General features: G+C 40.4%; 1 protein-coding gene across 2 annotated transcripts in view; it reads left to right on the forward strand.

Moving 5' to 3' along the window:
• Nucleotides 1-8,938: 8,938 nt before the first annotated feature.
• Nucleotides 8,939-16,922, forward strand: part of TSHR (thyroid stimulating hormone receptor) — a 151,487-nt gene continuing 143,503 nt past the window's right edge. Inside the window, exon 1 of one of the 2 annotated variants that reach the window (XM_077910239.1) lies at nt 8,939-9,443. In XM_077910239.1, the coding sequence (XP_077766365.1) occupies nt 9,274-9,443 (170 nt within the window). In that variant the 5' untranslated portion in view covers nt 8,939-9,273. The remainder of the gene's footprint in view (nt 9,444-16,922) is intronic. The other variant, XM_077910238.1, reaches the window with a different exon arrangement.

The following is a 16,922-nucleotide window of genomic DNA, read 5'->3' on the forward strand; positions in this document are numbered from 1 at the left end:
CATGCCCATAGAGTGCCCAGCCTCCTCAAGCAAGTGCTATTCATAGCCTGAACCTAGCCATCCTGCCCATTAGTGTTAAAAGAGAATGTCCCTTTAAAAGCAGCCTGCATTTTGTCCAATGGTTGTCCAGCACAAGTAATGATCATCATCATCACCATTAGACTTTGTTTGGTTCCATCTAGCCACCGCAGATGGTCAAGTTCCTGTATAATATCATGGGACAATTATAAATCTTAAGAAGGAAGATAGAATGCTAGAATAAGGTAAAGGAGAAATATCCCACATCCTGATTTGTTAGGACTGAATGGAACTATTCGAAATTCTCTTTGAACAAAGACAGCGATGAAATTCACTCTCTTTATGCCAGCACAAAGTGATCATAAATGGTTCTTGACTTTTTCTGCAATCAAGTTTTCAAGATAACTGCAAGCCTAAGAAGAGTCAAAATAATACAAGATATTCCAAAGATGGTAATGCACACTTTTGAAAGAATCATCATCAACCATTCATTGTGTAGAAGCGCTGTTGATCCCATGATATCCTTTTCAATTACGCACTTAGTAATTATAGACATTTGTCACAGTCAGGAGGATCGCATATAAAAAAAATCACAGCAGTTTGTATGCATTTCAGTCAAAATAAGTAGCTATTAATGTACAAACCCCAATTATTAAACATTGTCATTATAGCCAAGTAATACAGCTGATGCTCTACTTTAATAGACATCTTCAGAAAAAAAAAAAAGTGTTCTATAGTTTTTAGGGTATAGATGGTTTACCTCTTTGGTTAGGTTTATTTCTAGGTATCTTATGCTTTTGGGTGCAATTGTAAATGGGATTGACTCCTTAATTTCTCTTTCTTCAGTCTCATTGTTAGTGTATAGAAATGCCATTGATTTCTGGGCACTGATTTTGTATCCTGCCACGCTACCGAATTGCTGTATGAGTTCTAGCAATCTTGGGGTGGAGGCTTTTGGGTTTTCTATGTACAGTATCATGTCATCTGCAAAGAGGGAGAGTTTGACTTCTTCTTTGCCAATTTGAATGCCTTTAATGTCTTTTTGTTGTCTGATTGCTGAGGCTAGGACTTCCAGTACTATGTTGAATAGCAGTGGTGAGAGTGGACATCCCTGTCGTGTTCCTGATCTTAGGGGAAAGACTCCCAGTGCTTCCCCATTGAGAATGATATTTGCTGTGGCTTTTCATAGAATGAAACTAGACCACTCTCTTTCACCATACACAAAGATAAACTCAAAATGGATGAAAGATCTAAATATGAGACAAGATTCCATCAAAATCCTAGAGGAGAACACAGGCAACACCCTTTTTGAACTCGGCCACAGTAACTTCTTGCAAGATACATCATGAAGGCAAAAGAAACAAAAGCAAAAATGAACCATTGGGATTCATCAAGATAAGAAGCTTTTGCACAGCAAAGGATACAGTCAACAAAACTAAAAGACAACCTGCAGAATGGGAGAAGATATTTGCAAATGATGTATCAGATAAAGGGCTAGTTTCCAAGATCTATAAAGAACTTATTAAACTCAACACCAAAGAAACAAACAATCCAATCATGAAATGGGCAAAAGACATGAACAGAAATCTCACAGAGGAAGACATAGACATGGCCAACATGCACATGAGAAAATGCTCTGCATCACTTGCCATCAGGGAAATACAAATCAAAACCACAATGAGATACCACCTCACACCAGTGAGAATGGGGAAAATTAACAAGGCAGGAAACCACAAATGTTGGAGAGGATGCGGAGAAAAGGGAACCCTCCTACACTGTTGGTGGGAATGTGAACTGGTGCAGCCACTCTGGAAAACTGTGTGGAGGTTCCTCAAAGAGTTAAAAATAGACCTGCCCTATGACCCAGCAATTGCACTGTTGGGGATTTACCCCAAAGATACAGATGTAATGAAACGCCGGGACACCTGCACCCCGATGTTTATAGCAGCAATGTCCACAATAGCCACACTGTGGAAGGAGCCTCCGTGTCCATCGAAAGATGAATGAATAAAGAAGATGTGGTTTATGTATACAATGGAATATTACTCACCCATTAGAAATGACAAATACCCACCATTTGCTTCAACATGGATGGAACTGGAGGGTATTATGCTGAGTGAAATAAGTCAATCGGAGAAGGACAAACATTATATGTTCTCATTCATTTGGGGAATATAAATAATAGTGAAAGGGAATATAAGGGAAGGGAGAAGAAATGGGTAGGAAATATCAGAAAGGGAGACAGAACATAAAGACTCCTAACTCTGGGAAACGAACTAGGGGTGATGGAAGGGGAGGAGGGCAGGGGATGGGGGTGAATGGGTGATGGGCACTGAGGGGGGCACTTGACGGTATGAGCACTGGGTGTTATTCTGTATGTTGGCAAATTGAACACCAATAAAAAATAAATTTATTATTAAAAAATAAATAAATAAAGTCAGCAATAGGCTGGAAGTAAAAGGTTGGAAAAAGAAAAAAAAAATGAAAAAAGAAAAAAAGAAAAAGCATTTACACCAAACACTCCTTTCTGATATCTGGACCATGTTAATGGTTCTTCTACCAAAAAAAAAAAAAAAAATGCGTTATGTTCTATAGTTATTCATCTGCTATATCTAAAAGGATTCTTTGTGTGTTTTTAATGGATCTGAATGCTAACAACTTTTCTCTTAAAGTGATTCATCTTCTCATTTCACGTGTTCATTTGCCCTAGCATAAAAGTTATGCTAAAGCAAGAAAATTGCTTCATTGATTATCATAGCAATTTGTTGAGCAGGCTATTAGAACATGTTTATCCTGAAGGCTTGTTCCTATTTACTGGATTGAAACCAGTAGGCATAGGAAATTTTACTTCCATTATAATTGCCACCAAGCCAATTTCATGCAGTCTAAATCCTGATTAAAATTTTACAGATCAAAAAAAAAAAAAAGTTACAAATCTCAGCATACCACTTCTATTCCTAGCAAAGATGGAGTAGCAGAAACCAGATATACCCTCCCACCAGAATCAAACAAACAAACAAAAAGCAGGTAAAATATATGAAGTAATGCTTTTTAAAACAGTAAACGTCAGACAAAAAAGGATAATGATCCCTGAGAGACAGGAAACAAATAAGATTAGCCTTAGAATTCACAGAACTTACTGCCTTGAATTTCAAACTATGGCGTCAGGAAAAGGAAGCCAGGCAGAGTCCAGTGCATGCTCGGAATGAAGGAAATAGAGCTGAGAATCTGGAAAGCCCAATGTACCTGGAGTCTGCACGACAGAAACTGGAGAGAAGAGAGCTACATAGAGAGAAAACTCCAGAGAACTATGAAGGATCTCCATGGAGTATTCTGCAAGGTAAACATCTTCATATGCATGTGAAGAAACTGAAGCTAGAGAAAGAAGCATCTAACAGGATTGGAGGGGAAAGTACCTGTCTGTCACACAGGAGCAGGAATAGGGACTATTCCCAACAGCTGGACTGACACGGTTCACTATTCATGGACCATTAGACAGAAAAGTCTTGGCTAAGGAATGGGGAATATCTAGCGATAGATCAAATGCTACTCTGGTCCCACCTAAAAAAATCAAACTGTTTCCAAGTAATATAACCACATCTGGTAACAAATATTAAGAATATTTATATGTGGGCAAATAATCCAGCACCAAAAGGAGTAAAATTTACAATACCTACCATCCAAACAAAGATTATCAAGCACGCCAAAAAGGAAAATGCAACTCTTTTTAAGAAGAAAGATAAACCAATCTAAACTGACCCAGAACTAACAAAAATGTTAAAATTACCAAACAAGAACATTTTTGTGGGTGGAATTGTCTCCCCCAGAAAGATGTCTTGAAGTTTTATTACCTGGTACTTGTGAATGTGACCTTATTTAGAAATAGAGTCTTTGTAGACAATCAAGTTGAATTGAGTAAAAATCAATTGGGGTTCACCCTAATCCAATGACTGATATCCTTATATGAAGAAGGAATTTTGGCCATAGAGACATGCAGAGAGAGCATCTTGTGATGACAGAGGAGAGATTGGAGTGATGGAAGCCAAGAGACATCAAGGATTGTTGGCAACCCTCAGAAGCTGGAAGAGGTAAGGAGGTAAGGAAGGATCCTCCCCTAGAGCCTTCACATAGAGCATTTACCAGACCACATCTTGATTTTGGACTCCTACCCTCCAAAACTAGTAGGGAATTATTTTTCTGCTGTTTTAAGCCATCAAGCTTGTGATACTTTGTTACAACATAAACAAATACATCAAAATAGTGTTTTATATGTTCAAGAAGTTACATAGAGACAGGGAACACATGAAAAAGGCTTAACTTGAAATTATAGATATGAAAATGTTACCTAAGATGAAGTTTATACTGATTGGATTAGTGGCATGTCAAATATTTCAGGGAAAAAAAAAGATTTTGAAGATATAGGAAAAGAAACTATGGAAAGTGAAAAACAGAAAAAAATTTTCTTTTGAAAAATATGAAAAAATATCAATGAGCTCTTTGTAAAACAACTGTAAGCAACCCAATATAAGTGTAATAATCAATACTCAAAAGAGTGGAGAGAGATAAGGGGATAGAAGAAATAGAAATAATGGCTAAAAAATTTCCAAGTTTCGTGAAAACTTTAAATACACAAATCCAAGAACCTCAAAATACTGCACAAGAAATATGAAGAAAAATACACCAAGGTACATGGTAATCAACCAGCGGTAAAGTAAGTCTTAAAAGCAGGCTGAGGGAGAAGAAAAAAATTGTGTTACAAAAGAACAAAGAAAATTATGACAAAAATTCATCATTGGAAACAATGCAAGAAACTAAACAATGGAACAATATTTTTTAAATCCTGAAAATGAAATCTTTGTTTCTTTAAGTAGCAATGATATGCTTTTAAAAAGAAGGCAAGATTAATACTTTTTCAGACACACAAAAGCTGAAATCATTCATAACCAGCAGATCTGTACTGCAAGAAATGTTAATGAAAGTCTTTTAGTATTTAAATTCCCTGAATAGGTAATTGGCTATCTTAACAAATAATAATGTATTATGGGGCTCATAATTTATGTGTAGGTAAAATGCAGGGCAGAAGCATAAATGGAAGTCAAGTTCTTAGATCATACAAAAAGTGGTGTAATATCAACTGAAGGTAGACTATAATAACTTAAAATGTATACTATAAACCCTAAAACAGCTGCTATGATAACCAAAGAGTTATAGCTAAGTCAATAAAGTGGAATGATAAAAGTTTTTGAACTAATCCAAAAGGAGATTTTAAAAGGAGAAAAAGATTCAAACAAACAAACAAGTGGGACAAATAGAAAACTAATAGCAAGAATATGGACCTAAACTTATTATCAGTTATGATATCATATGGAAATGATCTATACAAAATAAAAGGTAGAGATTGTCAGATTGAAAGCAAACCTAACTCTATGGTATATATAAGAAATGCATTTCAAATATAAAGACGTAGAGAGGTTAAAATAGGGATGCCTGCACGGCTTAGTTGGTTAAGTAGCTGCCTTTGGCTCAGGTCATGACCTCAAGGTCCTGGGATGGAGCTCTGCTCAGGGCTTCCTGTTCAGTGGGGAGTCTGCTTCTCTTTCTCCCTCTGCCCATCCTCCTCTTTCTCCTCCTCGTCCTCCCCCTTCCCTTGCTTGTGCCAATGCTCTCAAATAAATAAGTAAAATCTTTTTAAAAAAGAAGTTAAAATAAAAATATAGAAAAACAATAGCATGGTAATGATAAGCAAAAGAAAGGTGGATTGACTCTATCAATAAGTAGATTAAAGAACAAAGGATATCACAAAAAATAAAGAAGTCCATAATGTTAACAATGTTAATAATGACAAGGCATCAATTTACCAAGAAAATAACAGAGTTCTAAACATCTATATACCTGTAAACAGAATGTGAAAATACATGAAGCAAGAACTGACAAATGCAATGGAAAAAAAGAAAAATCCTCAATGTAGTAAAAAAATTTCAGTACCCACATTTCATAATTGACATAATAAGTAGATAAATCATAAAAAATAAGTAAGACTTGAACATTATCAACAATTTGACCTATTGACATTTACAGAATGCATGCTTTGACAACAGCAGGATACATTTTTTTCTAAATGTATATTGATCACTTGATCAAAATAGACCACATTCTGAGTCACAATTGTCACTAAATTTAAACGTTTTCAAGTCATAAAAACTATATTTTTTCTCTAAGTGGAAAATTTTTAGAAATCAATAACAGAACAACATCTGGAAAAATCCCCAAATATTTGAAAACTCACACACTTCTAAATAACCCATGAATCAAAGAAGAGATTTTTAAAAATCAGAAAGTGTTTTAAGCTGAAGGAAAATAAATTTACAAGATATCAAAATTTATGAGATATCGCTAAAGTAGTACTTATAGGGAAAATATATAGCACAATATATCCTTAATATTATCAAAGAAAAAAGACTCAAATCAATACCTTCAGCTTTCAAATTAAGAAATTAAGAAGGACAGGGGCACCTAAGTGTCTCAGTCTATTAAGCATCTGGCTCTTGATCTCAGCTCAGGTCTTGATCTCAGGGTCATGAGTTCAAACCCTGTTTGGATTTCATGCTGGGTGTGGAGCCTACCTTAAAGAAAAGAAAAGAGAAAAGAAGCTAGGACAAATCCAACCTAATGGATGCCCCCCCCCCAAAAAAAATAGCAAAAGAAAAAAGGGAAAGAAAGAAAAGAAAACCAATAAAGATCAGAGCATATCAATGAAATAGAGCATGGAAAAGCAATATAGAATCTATGGACAAAAAGCTGCTTCTTTGAGAACATTAATAAGTTTTAAATTATTGGCATAAATATGTCCATAATATTCTCTCGTCATCCTCTTCATAGCTGTATACTATGTTCTAATGTCAACTCTCTCATACCTGAAATGGGTCCTGTGTGTCTTTTTTTCTTTCATTTCTGATTAGCATACCTAGAGCTTCTATTTGGATGAGGATGGGACATCAGAAAGAGACAGGCAATAAATGAGTAAACTAAGCAATAACAATAACCAATGATAAGTGGTTTGGTGACAATGAAATGAGGTGATATGACGGGGGGAGTCACTAGACAGGATTTACAGAAGACACCTTTCTGAGGCAGGGATATTTAAAGCAAGATTTGAATAATGTGAAGATCTAAGGGCAGATTGTTCCAGCATAGATTTCCAGACACAACAAATCCTAGAGGTTAAAATATATATATAATATATATAATAAACTCATCTTGTTCCAGGTCCAGCAACCTGATGGTAGGGACTGGCTGGACCTTGAATGGTTGAAATCCGCAAACTTTAGCCTCCAGGTCAAATTCTGCCCCATGCCTGTTTTGGTACAGCCTATATAAGCTAAGAATGGCTTTTATATTTGTAGAGGGTTGTGCAAAAAAATAAAAATAAAAAAGAGAGAGAGAGAAGAAGGAGGAGACAACGTGACAAAGATCCTCTGTGGCCCACAAAGCCTGAAAATATTTACTATATGGTTCTTTACAGAAAAAGTTTACCAGCCTCGACAGTAGGACCTTACTAGTTAGGTTAAAGAGTTTACATACATTTTCTCTTAAAAAAAAAAAAAAAATTATTTCCTTTTTTTTTTTTTTTTAGAAGAGTGTTCCATTGTATGGGTGTATCACTGTCATCCATTACATAGCCAATGGAATTTGGGCTTGTTTCCATTTGGGGGTGATCATTAATAAAAGCCTATATACATTTTACACACATATACAATATGTGTATATATCCCCTTAACCTATAATCTAAGATCTAGAGCATAATCCCTACGAGTTCTTCCCTGTCTTTTCTCTGATCAAGGTCTAATCGTTGTTCGGATTTCCATCTCTTGTCCCTGTCCCAGAAGAACATATAAACGGAATCACGCAGTATGCGAGGAGCTGAGCCTCTCTTTACTCCAAGGAGAATTAGTAAGCAACCAAAGACCTCGAAGAGGAAAATTGGGACAATCTAATTTACTCTTTTAAAGATTTTATTTATTTATTTATTTATTTATTTATTTATTTATTTACTCACTCATTCATGAAAGACAGAGGGTGGGGCGGGGGCAGAGACACCGGCAGAGGGAGAAGCAGGCCCCATGCAGGGAGCCCGACCTGGGACTCGACCCTGGGTCTCCAGGATCACGCCCTAGGCTGAACCGCTGAGCCACCCCGGGATCCCCCCCCCCCCGGTTTATTCTTTTAAGTCATCTTTTTGGCTACTGCGCGAAGATTGATAAGTGGATGATAGTGTGCCATCTTCGGGGTGGAGGGACGAGGTGGGGGCAGAATGTGGCTCAGTAAAACTCCCGGGCCGACCAGAATCGACGTGGGACCAGTCCCGACGTGGGACTCGATCCCCGGTCCCCAGGATCAGGCCCTGGGCTGAAGGCGGCGCTAAGCGGCTGAGCCACCCGGGCTGCGGGACAAGCCGGGTTGGGCGTCGCGGTCAAGCGCCGAGGCGTCCTGCAGTTCGCGGCTCGGCCCAGCAGGTGGCCCCAGAGCGCAGCTCCCGAGTCCGAGGCTGCCCCGCGAGCCCCGCGCCGCCCGGCGTCCCCGCGCCACGGTCTCTGTGCGGGCGGCTGGCGCCCCGCGCCCCGGGTGCACGCTGAGGTCCGCGGGCGACGAGGAGCGGCCCGGGTGCACGCTGAGGCCCGCGGCCGCACTCCGGCTGGCCCGCCTCCCGCCTCCCGCCCCCCTTCTGAGGCTTCTGAGGCCGGGAGGAGCTGCAGTTCTGCAGGACCCCCCCCCCCGCCCCCCGTCCGCCCCGGGACAGCCCAGCCGCGGGGACTTGCTCCGTCTGCCGTGCGTGCAGGTGGTCCGGGCAGGCGCGGCCACGGGAGGCTCCCCACGGGGGGAGGCGGGGCGCTGGGTCCGAACTAGGCTCCGCGGAGAAGTCCTGGCAGGAGCGCGCGGGGCAGGTTGCAAAGCAGAAGGGACAGCCCGGACTGGCGTTGAGGCTCAGGGAACCGACGGAGCGGGCTGCGTGGCTCGGGGCCCGGAGCGTGAAGCAATTAGGCTTGTTTGGGCGGAGAGTTGCCCAGGGAAACCGAACACTTAAGAGCCACTTCTTTGCGCTCTCCAGCCGGCTCCTGGGTGCCGGAGTCAGAGCCCCGGCGAGCGCGCTCCCTCCTTCCTCCCGCGCTCCCTCTGCCCTTCAGTCTGCGGGAACCAGGCGCAGAGGGGCCCAGACGACCGTGGAGGATGAAGAAATAGCCTTGGGACCCTTGGAAAATGAGGCCGCCGCCCCTGCTGCACCTGGCGCTGCTTCTCGCCCTGCCCAGGAGCCTGGGGGGGAAGGGGTGTCCTTCTCCCCCCTGTGAGTGCCACCAGGAGGATGACTTCAGAGTCACCTGCAAGGATATCCACCGCATCCCCACCCTACCACCCAGCACGCAGACTCTGTGAGTACCTGGGGGAGGAGAGGGTAGGATCCAGAGGCAAGGGCAGCCGCAAAGGTGGACAGAAGTGCACCAGACGAGCTTGAGAGTAGGCCAAAGGCGTGTGTGTGTGTGTCTGTGTGTGTGTGTGTGTGTGTGTAATGAGTAAAAACTCAATTTCCCAAATTTGGGATTGCTGACACCCCAGTTACTCCTAACACAAGAAAAGGTAACAAAACTTTGGTACAAGTTGAAAGTGAGAGTTGTCCTTCCTCAAGAGCTGCTGTTCTTCACGTTGCCTAGGCCCAGCTGAATCTGGCCTTCACTTCAGGTATTAATCACATTAATAGCAACTCAAGAATTGACCTCTAAGGCAGAGGCCCTGCCTTTCTTTTTTTTTTTTTTTTTTTTAAGATTTTGTTTATTATTTATTTATTCATGGGAGACGAGACAGAGAGACAGAGACAGAGACACAGGCAGAAGGAGAAGAAGGCTCCATGCAGGGAGCCCCCGACGTGGGACTCCATCCCGGGTCCCCAAGATCAGGCCCTGGGCTGAAGGCGGTGCTAAACCGCTGAGCCACCCAGGCTGCCTGGGCCCTGCCTTTCAACTCTGAATTCCTCACACCCGGCACAAGACCTGGAACTAGGTTAGTGCTCAAGCCGAAGCCTGTTGAATGAATAAATGAACACATGAATATGCTAGTCTCAGATTGTCCATTGTGTGACAAGGAGAAAAAAAACCAGAGACATCACTTCTTCAAAGGCTGCTTGAAAGGGGACAAAACTTCAAGTCATGGAAGGAAGATGTGGCTCTGACCGTGGAAGGGAACGTGGAGTCATCCTGTGTATGGTTCCACCAAATGTTGAGGAGAAAGGATAATATTGGAGGCAGAGCAATGAGGGCAATGAATGAGGAGGGAGGAAACCTGCATTGTCTTCATCCCTCTCTCATCAAATGTGAAATCAGGTGAGATCATTTATTTGGGAGGACCCAGGATTCCTTCTGGGTAAAAGAGAGGATTCAAACAGGTGCATTCTGATGTCTGTGATGCAAGTCAGGGGATCCACTGAATCACAAAGAGGAAGAACTGGATAAAGACAGTAGTGGGGAGAATGTGACCCTGAAATTAATGGGGGGCCAGAGGAGGGATGGTGTTCTGAGGAATGAACTTATTCTGAGATATGGAAGAGAAATTGATGAAAAGCATGAGTGAAATGGCATGCTAATTTAGACAGTGGCCACAGACACCTGCAATAGTGGCAAAGTGACTTTCAAATCTTTGCCGGAGGGTAGGGGGTGGGTGCAGTGGAACTCTTTTGACAAAGGAAAGCTTATGAGAGAAGTCAAGTATGTAAAGCTAGCAATTATGTGGTGCTTATTGCTGTCCCCAGCACCTTACACGAACTCACCCACTGACTCCTCACAAAATCCAGCTGAGTAGATAATTTTACGATTCCCATTCTATAGGTGGGGAAACTGAGGCACAAAAAGTGAGGCAATTTGTTCAATGTCATGCAGTTTGTAAGTTGTGGTGCCAAGATTTGAAATAGCACAGAGCTGCATTCTGAAACACTCTGTTCCAGATGAAAGCAAATCTCACCCAGCATTTCCCCAGTATGGTCAGAAGAAAGAAAGAAAAAAAAGAAAAGCAAGAGAAGGAAGAGAGAAAATATGTAGAAACTAAGAAAAGGAGGTTGGGGGAGGAAGGAGAAAACCAGAAAGGCGGAGGGAAGGAAAAAAGAGGATGAGAGGAAGGGAGGGGGGGACAAGAAGACTATATCTAGGGTATAGGGGGCATTTCCTGCTGAAATAAACCAGATCTTTGTCATTAAAAACCTGTTCTGAGTAGTAACCACTTTCTGAAACTCGATGCTGTGTAACCACTGCCTAGCTGTTTTACAAATTATTATGGTGCTGAGAGCATTTTTTCCTAAGCCTTATCTTCTATCCATGTATTATGGTGCTGAAAGGTAAACATATTATCCCTTTCTGCATTACTCATACACTTGCCTCGTGGTCTGGTAGATGGATGGGAGAGAGCTACACTGTTTGTGGTTCTCACTGAAACAGTGGTTCTGAATCTTCTTCTCCACTCTCCCCCACCAAGGGAGTATGATTCACTCTCATTACAACAGTGGTTCTGAATGTAGGAAGTAAGGGAGAACTGCTATACCTATTCTCCAGTGGAACATTCTAGAATCTTTGATATGCGGTTAGTTTAAAAAAAAAATTCCTCCTGAGAATTACTGATTTAAAGGAAATTAAATGAAGCCAGTAGAATAAAACTAAAAATTTAAATGTTGGCATATAATTGTAGATCATATTACCTCAATACCAAGGGTAGCAAGATGGACCCATTACTCTCATTCAGAGAATTGCCATTTGTTACCTGTGTACACAAGAGGACCATCTCTTCTCTGAATGAGGAGGATGGGGTTTGACAGTCTTTCTGGATTTATGTGGATTCTTCTTCAAGAACGTGCTGCCTTGTTTTGTCCTTTGACCTACCTGCTTTCAGGTTCATGATGGTGACAATCATCATCATCAAGTGACAATCACTACTTCCACCCCCTCCAACTCCTTCCAACTCCCGTGGAATGGTGGTTTGTCCATCACACACCTGTGTTCCTTCAGAAATGTTTCTAAAGGAGCTGTTGAGGCTATTCTTGTTTTCAGGTTCTGAATTTTGCTTCCACTGTTTGCGTTCTGCATCCGTGGTTCTAACTGATGGACCAGCCCAGTGTTTTCTAAACTGAAGGTATCCATTCACCATCTTCAGCATTTTTGCCCTATCTGTGCTCCACCTGTGCTATTACTCACTCGGTATCTTTAAGCAACTCACTTCTTTAATGGAAATAAACTTATTTAGAAAGCTTATATCATGACTATAAATGGGAAATTAGCTTATATCATGACTATAAATGGGAAATTAGCATGACTTGCTATAAAAAGGAGGTAATCCAGAAAGCTAAATACATTGGAAACACAAATGTAATTATATTCTAGCTCAAGACTATTGCCTGTGAATGCTCTAAGCCTGAGGCTGACTTTCTTTTGTTAAAAGGAAAGAAAGATAAGTGTTAGAGAAATATTATTAAAGAGATACCAACTCAACATGCTGTCCTTGATGGTATCAGAAAAATTGAAAACCATAGAAAAGGGAATCACTTTTTCATTGTGATTCAATATTATTTAATGCCATGTGGGTATTCCACCTAAAGCAATCTCATGCCATACCTGTTTTCCATGCTTAGGGAAATGTGGATTTATCCCATATTTCACAACTGTTTTAGTCACAATCAGGTTCATGACCTGAATAACATTTGATTTCCAACCTAAAGCTTTAGCACCCACATGCTTGCCAAACACACCCCAATATATTGTGCCTTACGAGGATGGTATCACTTCATGCTTCTAGACTCCATGATTTATTCTCTTTTTATTCTCTGTGTGTATGACTCAAGGTTTTTGATGGAAAGTAACAGGAAACCCAGTTTGTCTAGCTTAAGGAGGGAATAAATGTTCTGAAACAATAACATGTAATTTACAGAATCATTGTAGATTCAGGCTTTCAAAGTAAGCCAAGGCCCAGGGCAGGCAGGGAGTTGGAGCCATAGCCAACCATCTGGTTGGAACAACTCCATAGACAACACCACAACCACAGCCACTGGACATCTGTGGTGATGGGCACCTCGTTCTGTAGCTGCTGTCTGTGTGCAGCCATCAGTAATTTCTCAACTGTTCCTGCCACTTTTTTTTTAATTGGTGTTCAAATGCCAACATATAGAATAACACCCAGTGCTCATCCCATCAAGTGCCCCCCTCAGTGCCCATCACCCATCACGCAGTCACCCCCATCCCCTGCTCACCTCCCTTTCTACCACCCCTTGTTTGTTTCCCAGAGTTTGTTCCTGCCACTTTGAATCACCAGCCAGAAAGTGATATCCATGATGGGAACATCTGTCTGCCATAGGTTACTTGCTGTGTCCTAGCTGCTAGGGTGGAGTAGGAGGAGGAAGGTTCCTTTTCTTTTACTTTTGGTGTCGATAGTGGAATCAGTAAAGAACTGGGTCTTTCTATGATAGCACACACACAATGGGGAATTTCCCACAAAAGAGGGGCTATATCCCCTCAACATTGCTTATCACTTCCTTCATCCTGCAAATATTTACAAGTATTGGCTATGTTCCAGGCACTGTGCTGATGCTCTAGATTTGGTGGGGAATGACATCAACATGTCCCTGTCCTCAGAGATCTTACCATCTAGTGTGGAAGCTGACTATTAATCAAATAATCACATAAATATATCATTCTGTAAATATGCTGAGATTATACTTGGTAGGGATGGGGGTGGGGACTGACTTAAACTTGGGCTCAGGGTAGGTTTTGAGCTACATTCTGAAGCAGTAGAATTTGGGCAGAAGGAGTTTCAGGTGTGGAGGTGGAGGGCAAGAAAATGGTGCTCCAGAGGCTGGAACTGCTCATTTGAAGAGTGTTGAAGAATTCTAACCTGAATAGTGAAAGAGTTCTATTTATTCACTTAGAAAAAAGGTACTGATGATCAACAAAATATGTTACTACTTTCTTTGTAACGCAATACAGGTCAAGGTGAATTCTTATGGCAGTGGAGGCAGCCTTTAAGCCAAAAAAAAAAAAAAAAAGACTTATTGAGTAATGACTGGTTTTAAAGACAAATATTTGATTCATTAAAGTAATAAATGTAATGACTAGTTCTTTTTTGAGTTTTCCATGCGTTTACTATTTTATTTGGGAATTTATAAATTAATTATAAAATTACTTCAAGGAAGATTTTACAATTTAATATTTTAATAAATTAGTTACTAAAAAATAGCACAAGTACAAATTTATTTTCTTTTAAAGCCTTTGAATGTGCTTTCCAAGTACTCAGAAAGTTCTAGAAAATCTATTAAGCATTATAAGTGCCAGGAATCCTAAGTATTTTAGAATCCCAGGGCTATTTATAGGGGCAGGAGAGTAAAGTGTACTCTTTCTGAAGTGAGATCATCTTGGTTGAATGCCTTGCTCTACCATTTCCTAGGCATGCTTTTGGGAATATAGAACAGGGAAAATATTTTTCCTTTTATTCTTCTAAATCCTGGTAACAACAACAACAACAAAAAGATTAACAGCAGAAAATCATACAATTTATTTAACATAAGTTTTGTGCGACATGGAATGAGGACCCAAAGGTCCTTCTAAGGAAATGAAGACCCAAGGAAGTGATTAAACTTGAATTTTTTTTTAAGACTTTATTTATTTATTCATGAGGGACATACAGAGAGAGGCAGAGACATAGAGGGAGAAGCAGGCTGCCTGCGGGGAGTCTGATGCGGGACTGGGTCCCAGGACCCCAGGATCATGACTTGAGCCAAAAGCAGATGCTCAACTGCTGAGCCACCCAGGCATCCCTCAACCTGAATGTTTTTACATTAGGTTTGATAAAGATTTGGAAGTCATGGAACAATGTGATAGGACAAGAAGAGGGGATGAGCTAAGTGTAGAAAAGTGGGAGACACAATAAGTTCAGACCCTTCAAATTCCTATTATCCTCCTTTTGTCTTTGAGATAAAGATGCTCCTTTCCTCTGGGTATAGGGAAGACACCCCTCATGTGAGGACCTTGTCCTCTAGAGCAAGGTCCTGTCTGCACCTGCTAGTTCCCAGTTCCCCCAGCTTGAAATATTCAGTATGCCAAGGTGTCCTGTTTTGAAGCAGTATGTTCTGAACCCCATCAGGAATATTACCTACTTGCTCTGTACTTCAGTTTCTTCATCTGTAAAATAAGGATAATTATAATACCTACCTCATTCAATCGCTAGGAGGTATAAATGAGTTAATGGTGTTAAAAGATAATTTTCAAAGAAAAGTAAAATCATGATTCTCCTACAGTGATAAATTGAACACATCAAAGATTTTATTTAACTTTATATACTTATTTAACTCTAAAATATTTATTTAATTCTAAACCCTACAGTGTTTTAATTTCCTAAGGCTGCCATAACAGAGTACCACAACAGAGTGGCTTAAAACACCAGAATTTTATTCTCTCACAGTTTTGGAAGCTTAAAGTCTGAAATCAAGATGCTGACAAGGCTATGCTACCCTGACATGTTTGAGGAAAGAATCCTTCTTTGTCACTTCTTAGCTTCCGATGACTGATTGCCATCCTTGGTTTTCCTTGGATTGTAGTGGCAGGACTCCAGTCTCTTGTCTCTTTATTTGCATGGCATTCTCTGTGTGTCTGTCTCTGTGTGTCCTCCCCTCTCCTTACAAGGATACCAGTCATTGGGTGTAGGGCACACCCTAATGGAGGATGGCTTCTACATAACTAATTATACCTACAAAGACCCTATTTCCAAATAAGGTCATATTCTGAGGTCCAGGTGGATGTGAATGGGGGGGGGGGGCACTATTCAACCCACTACAGTGAAGAAATTGTAAAATGTTGCAATTATGTCTAAAAAGAATCTACAAAATGAAAAATTATAGATGAGGAATATTGAAGTGAATGTGCTAATGGAGGCAAAAGTGACTTCTTTTATAGCCAGGGGATGGGGTAGAGTCACTTGAAGCTCTACCACACAGGACAGAATTTGCCATGTCTACAGACAAAATTCTTTTGCATTGCTATCAATTATCTGCAATCTATAGAACTGTAAAAGAACTCCCATAGAATCAGATTCAGAATCTTGAAAGAATGCGCTCTAGTCAATGGAGAATTTTTCACTGAAGCATATTTTTTTCCCCTAGGTTACATACAAAATGCCTAAAATGGTTACCAGCTTCCAGTAAACACTTTACAAATAAATTCAGTAAAACATAATTTCCTTTTCAACTTAAATCACAGGTTGAAATAAATTACTCAATTATACATTTTAAATTGAAATTGCATGGCCAATCTATTAGATATTCCAGTAGGCTAAGTTTAAATAACACAAATACTGAAAATATCAAATATATATTGACTGTTCTGAGGTTTTTTTTTTTTAAAGATTTATTTATTTTAGAGAGAGGGAGGGGCAGAGAGAGAATCTCCAGCAGACTCCCTGCTGAGCACGGAGCCTAACTCAGAGCAACATCTCACCATCCTGAGATCATGAGCTGAGCTGAAATCAAGAGAGATGCTTAATAGACTGAGCTACCCAGCACCCTACTGACTATTCCTAAACTCAATGCAAATTAATACTATGGGTCCGATTTAGATTTTCATTTCCATTTTTAATTCTAAATTTTTCCAACCTAAAAGATATTTATTCATTGAGCAAGCTGGGCTCTCCCCCACCACTTATGAACTGCAGTTCTTGACGGTACCATCCACTGGCTTCCTAGGTTCCTTATAGTTAGGGTTTCCCTATCTAAAAGGAGCTTCCTCTTATACCTATTATCCAGGTGTAATTAATAGCTTTTTTCATTCCCAAAGCTGTCTCAAATTGGAGAATAAATTACTAATACGTCTTACTAATAGACCACTGAGTCCAGA

Source organism: Canis aureus, chromosome 9 (genome assembly GCF_053574225.1).
Source record: "Canis aureus isolate CA01 chromosome 9, VMU_Caureus_v.1.0, whole genome shotgun sequence".
In the NCBI taxonomy this organism is placed as follows: domain Eukaryota; kingdom Metazoa; phylum Chordata; class Mammalia; order Carnivora; family Canidae; genus Canis; species Canis aureus.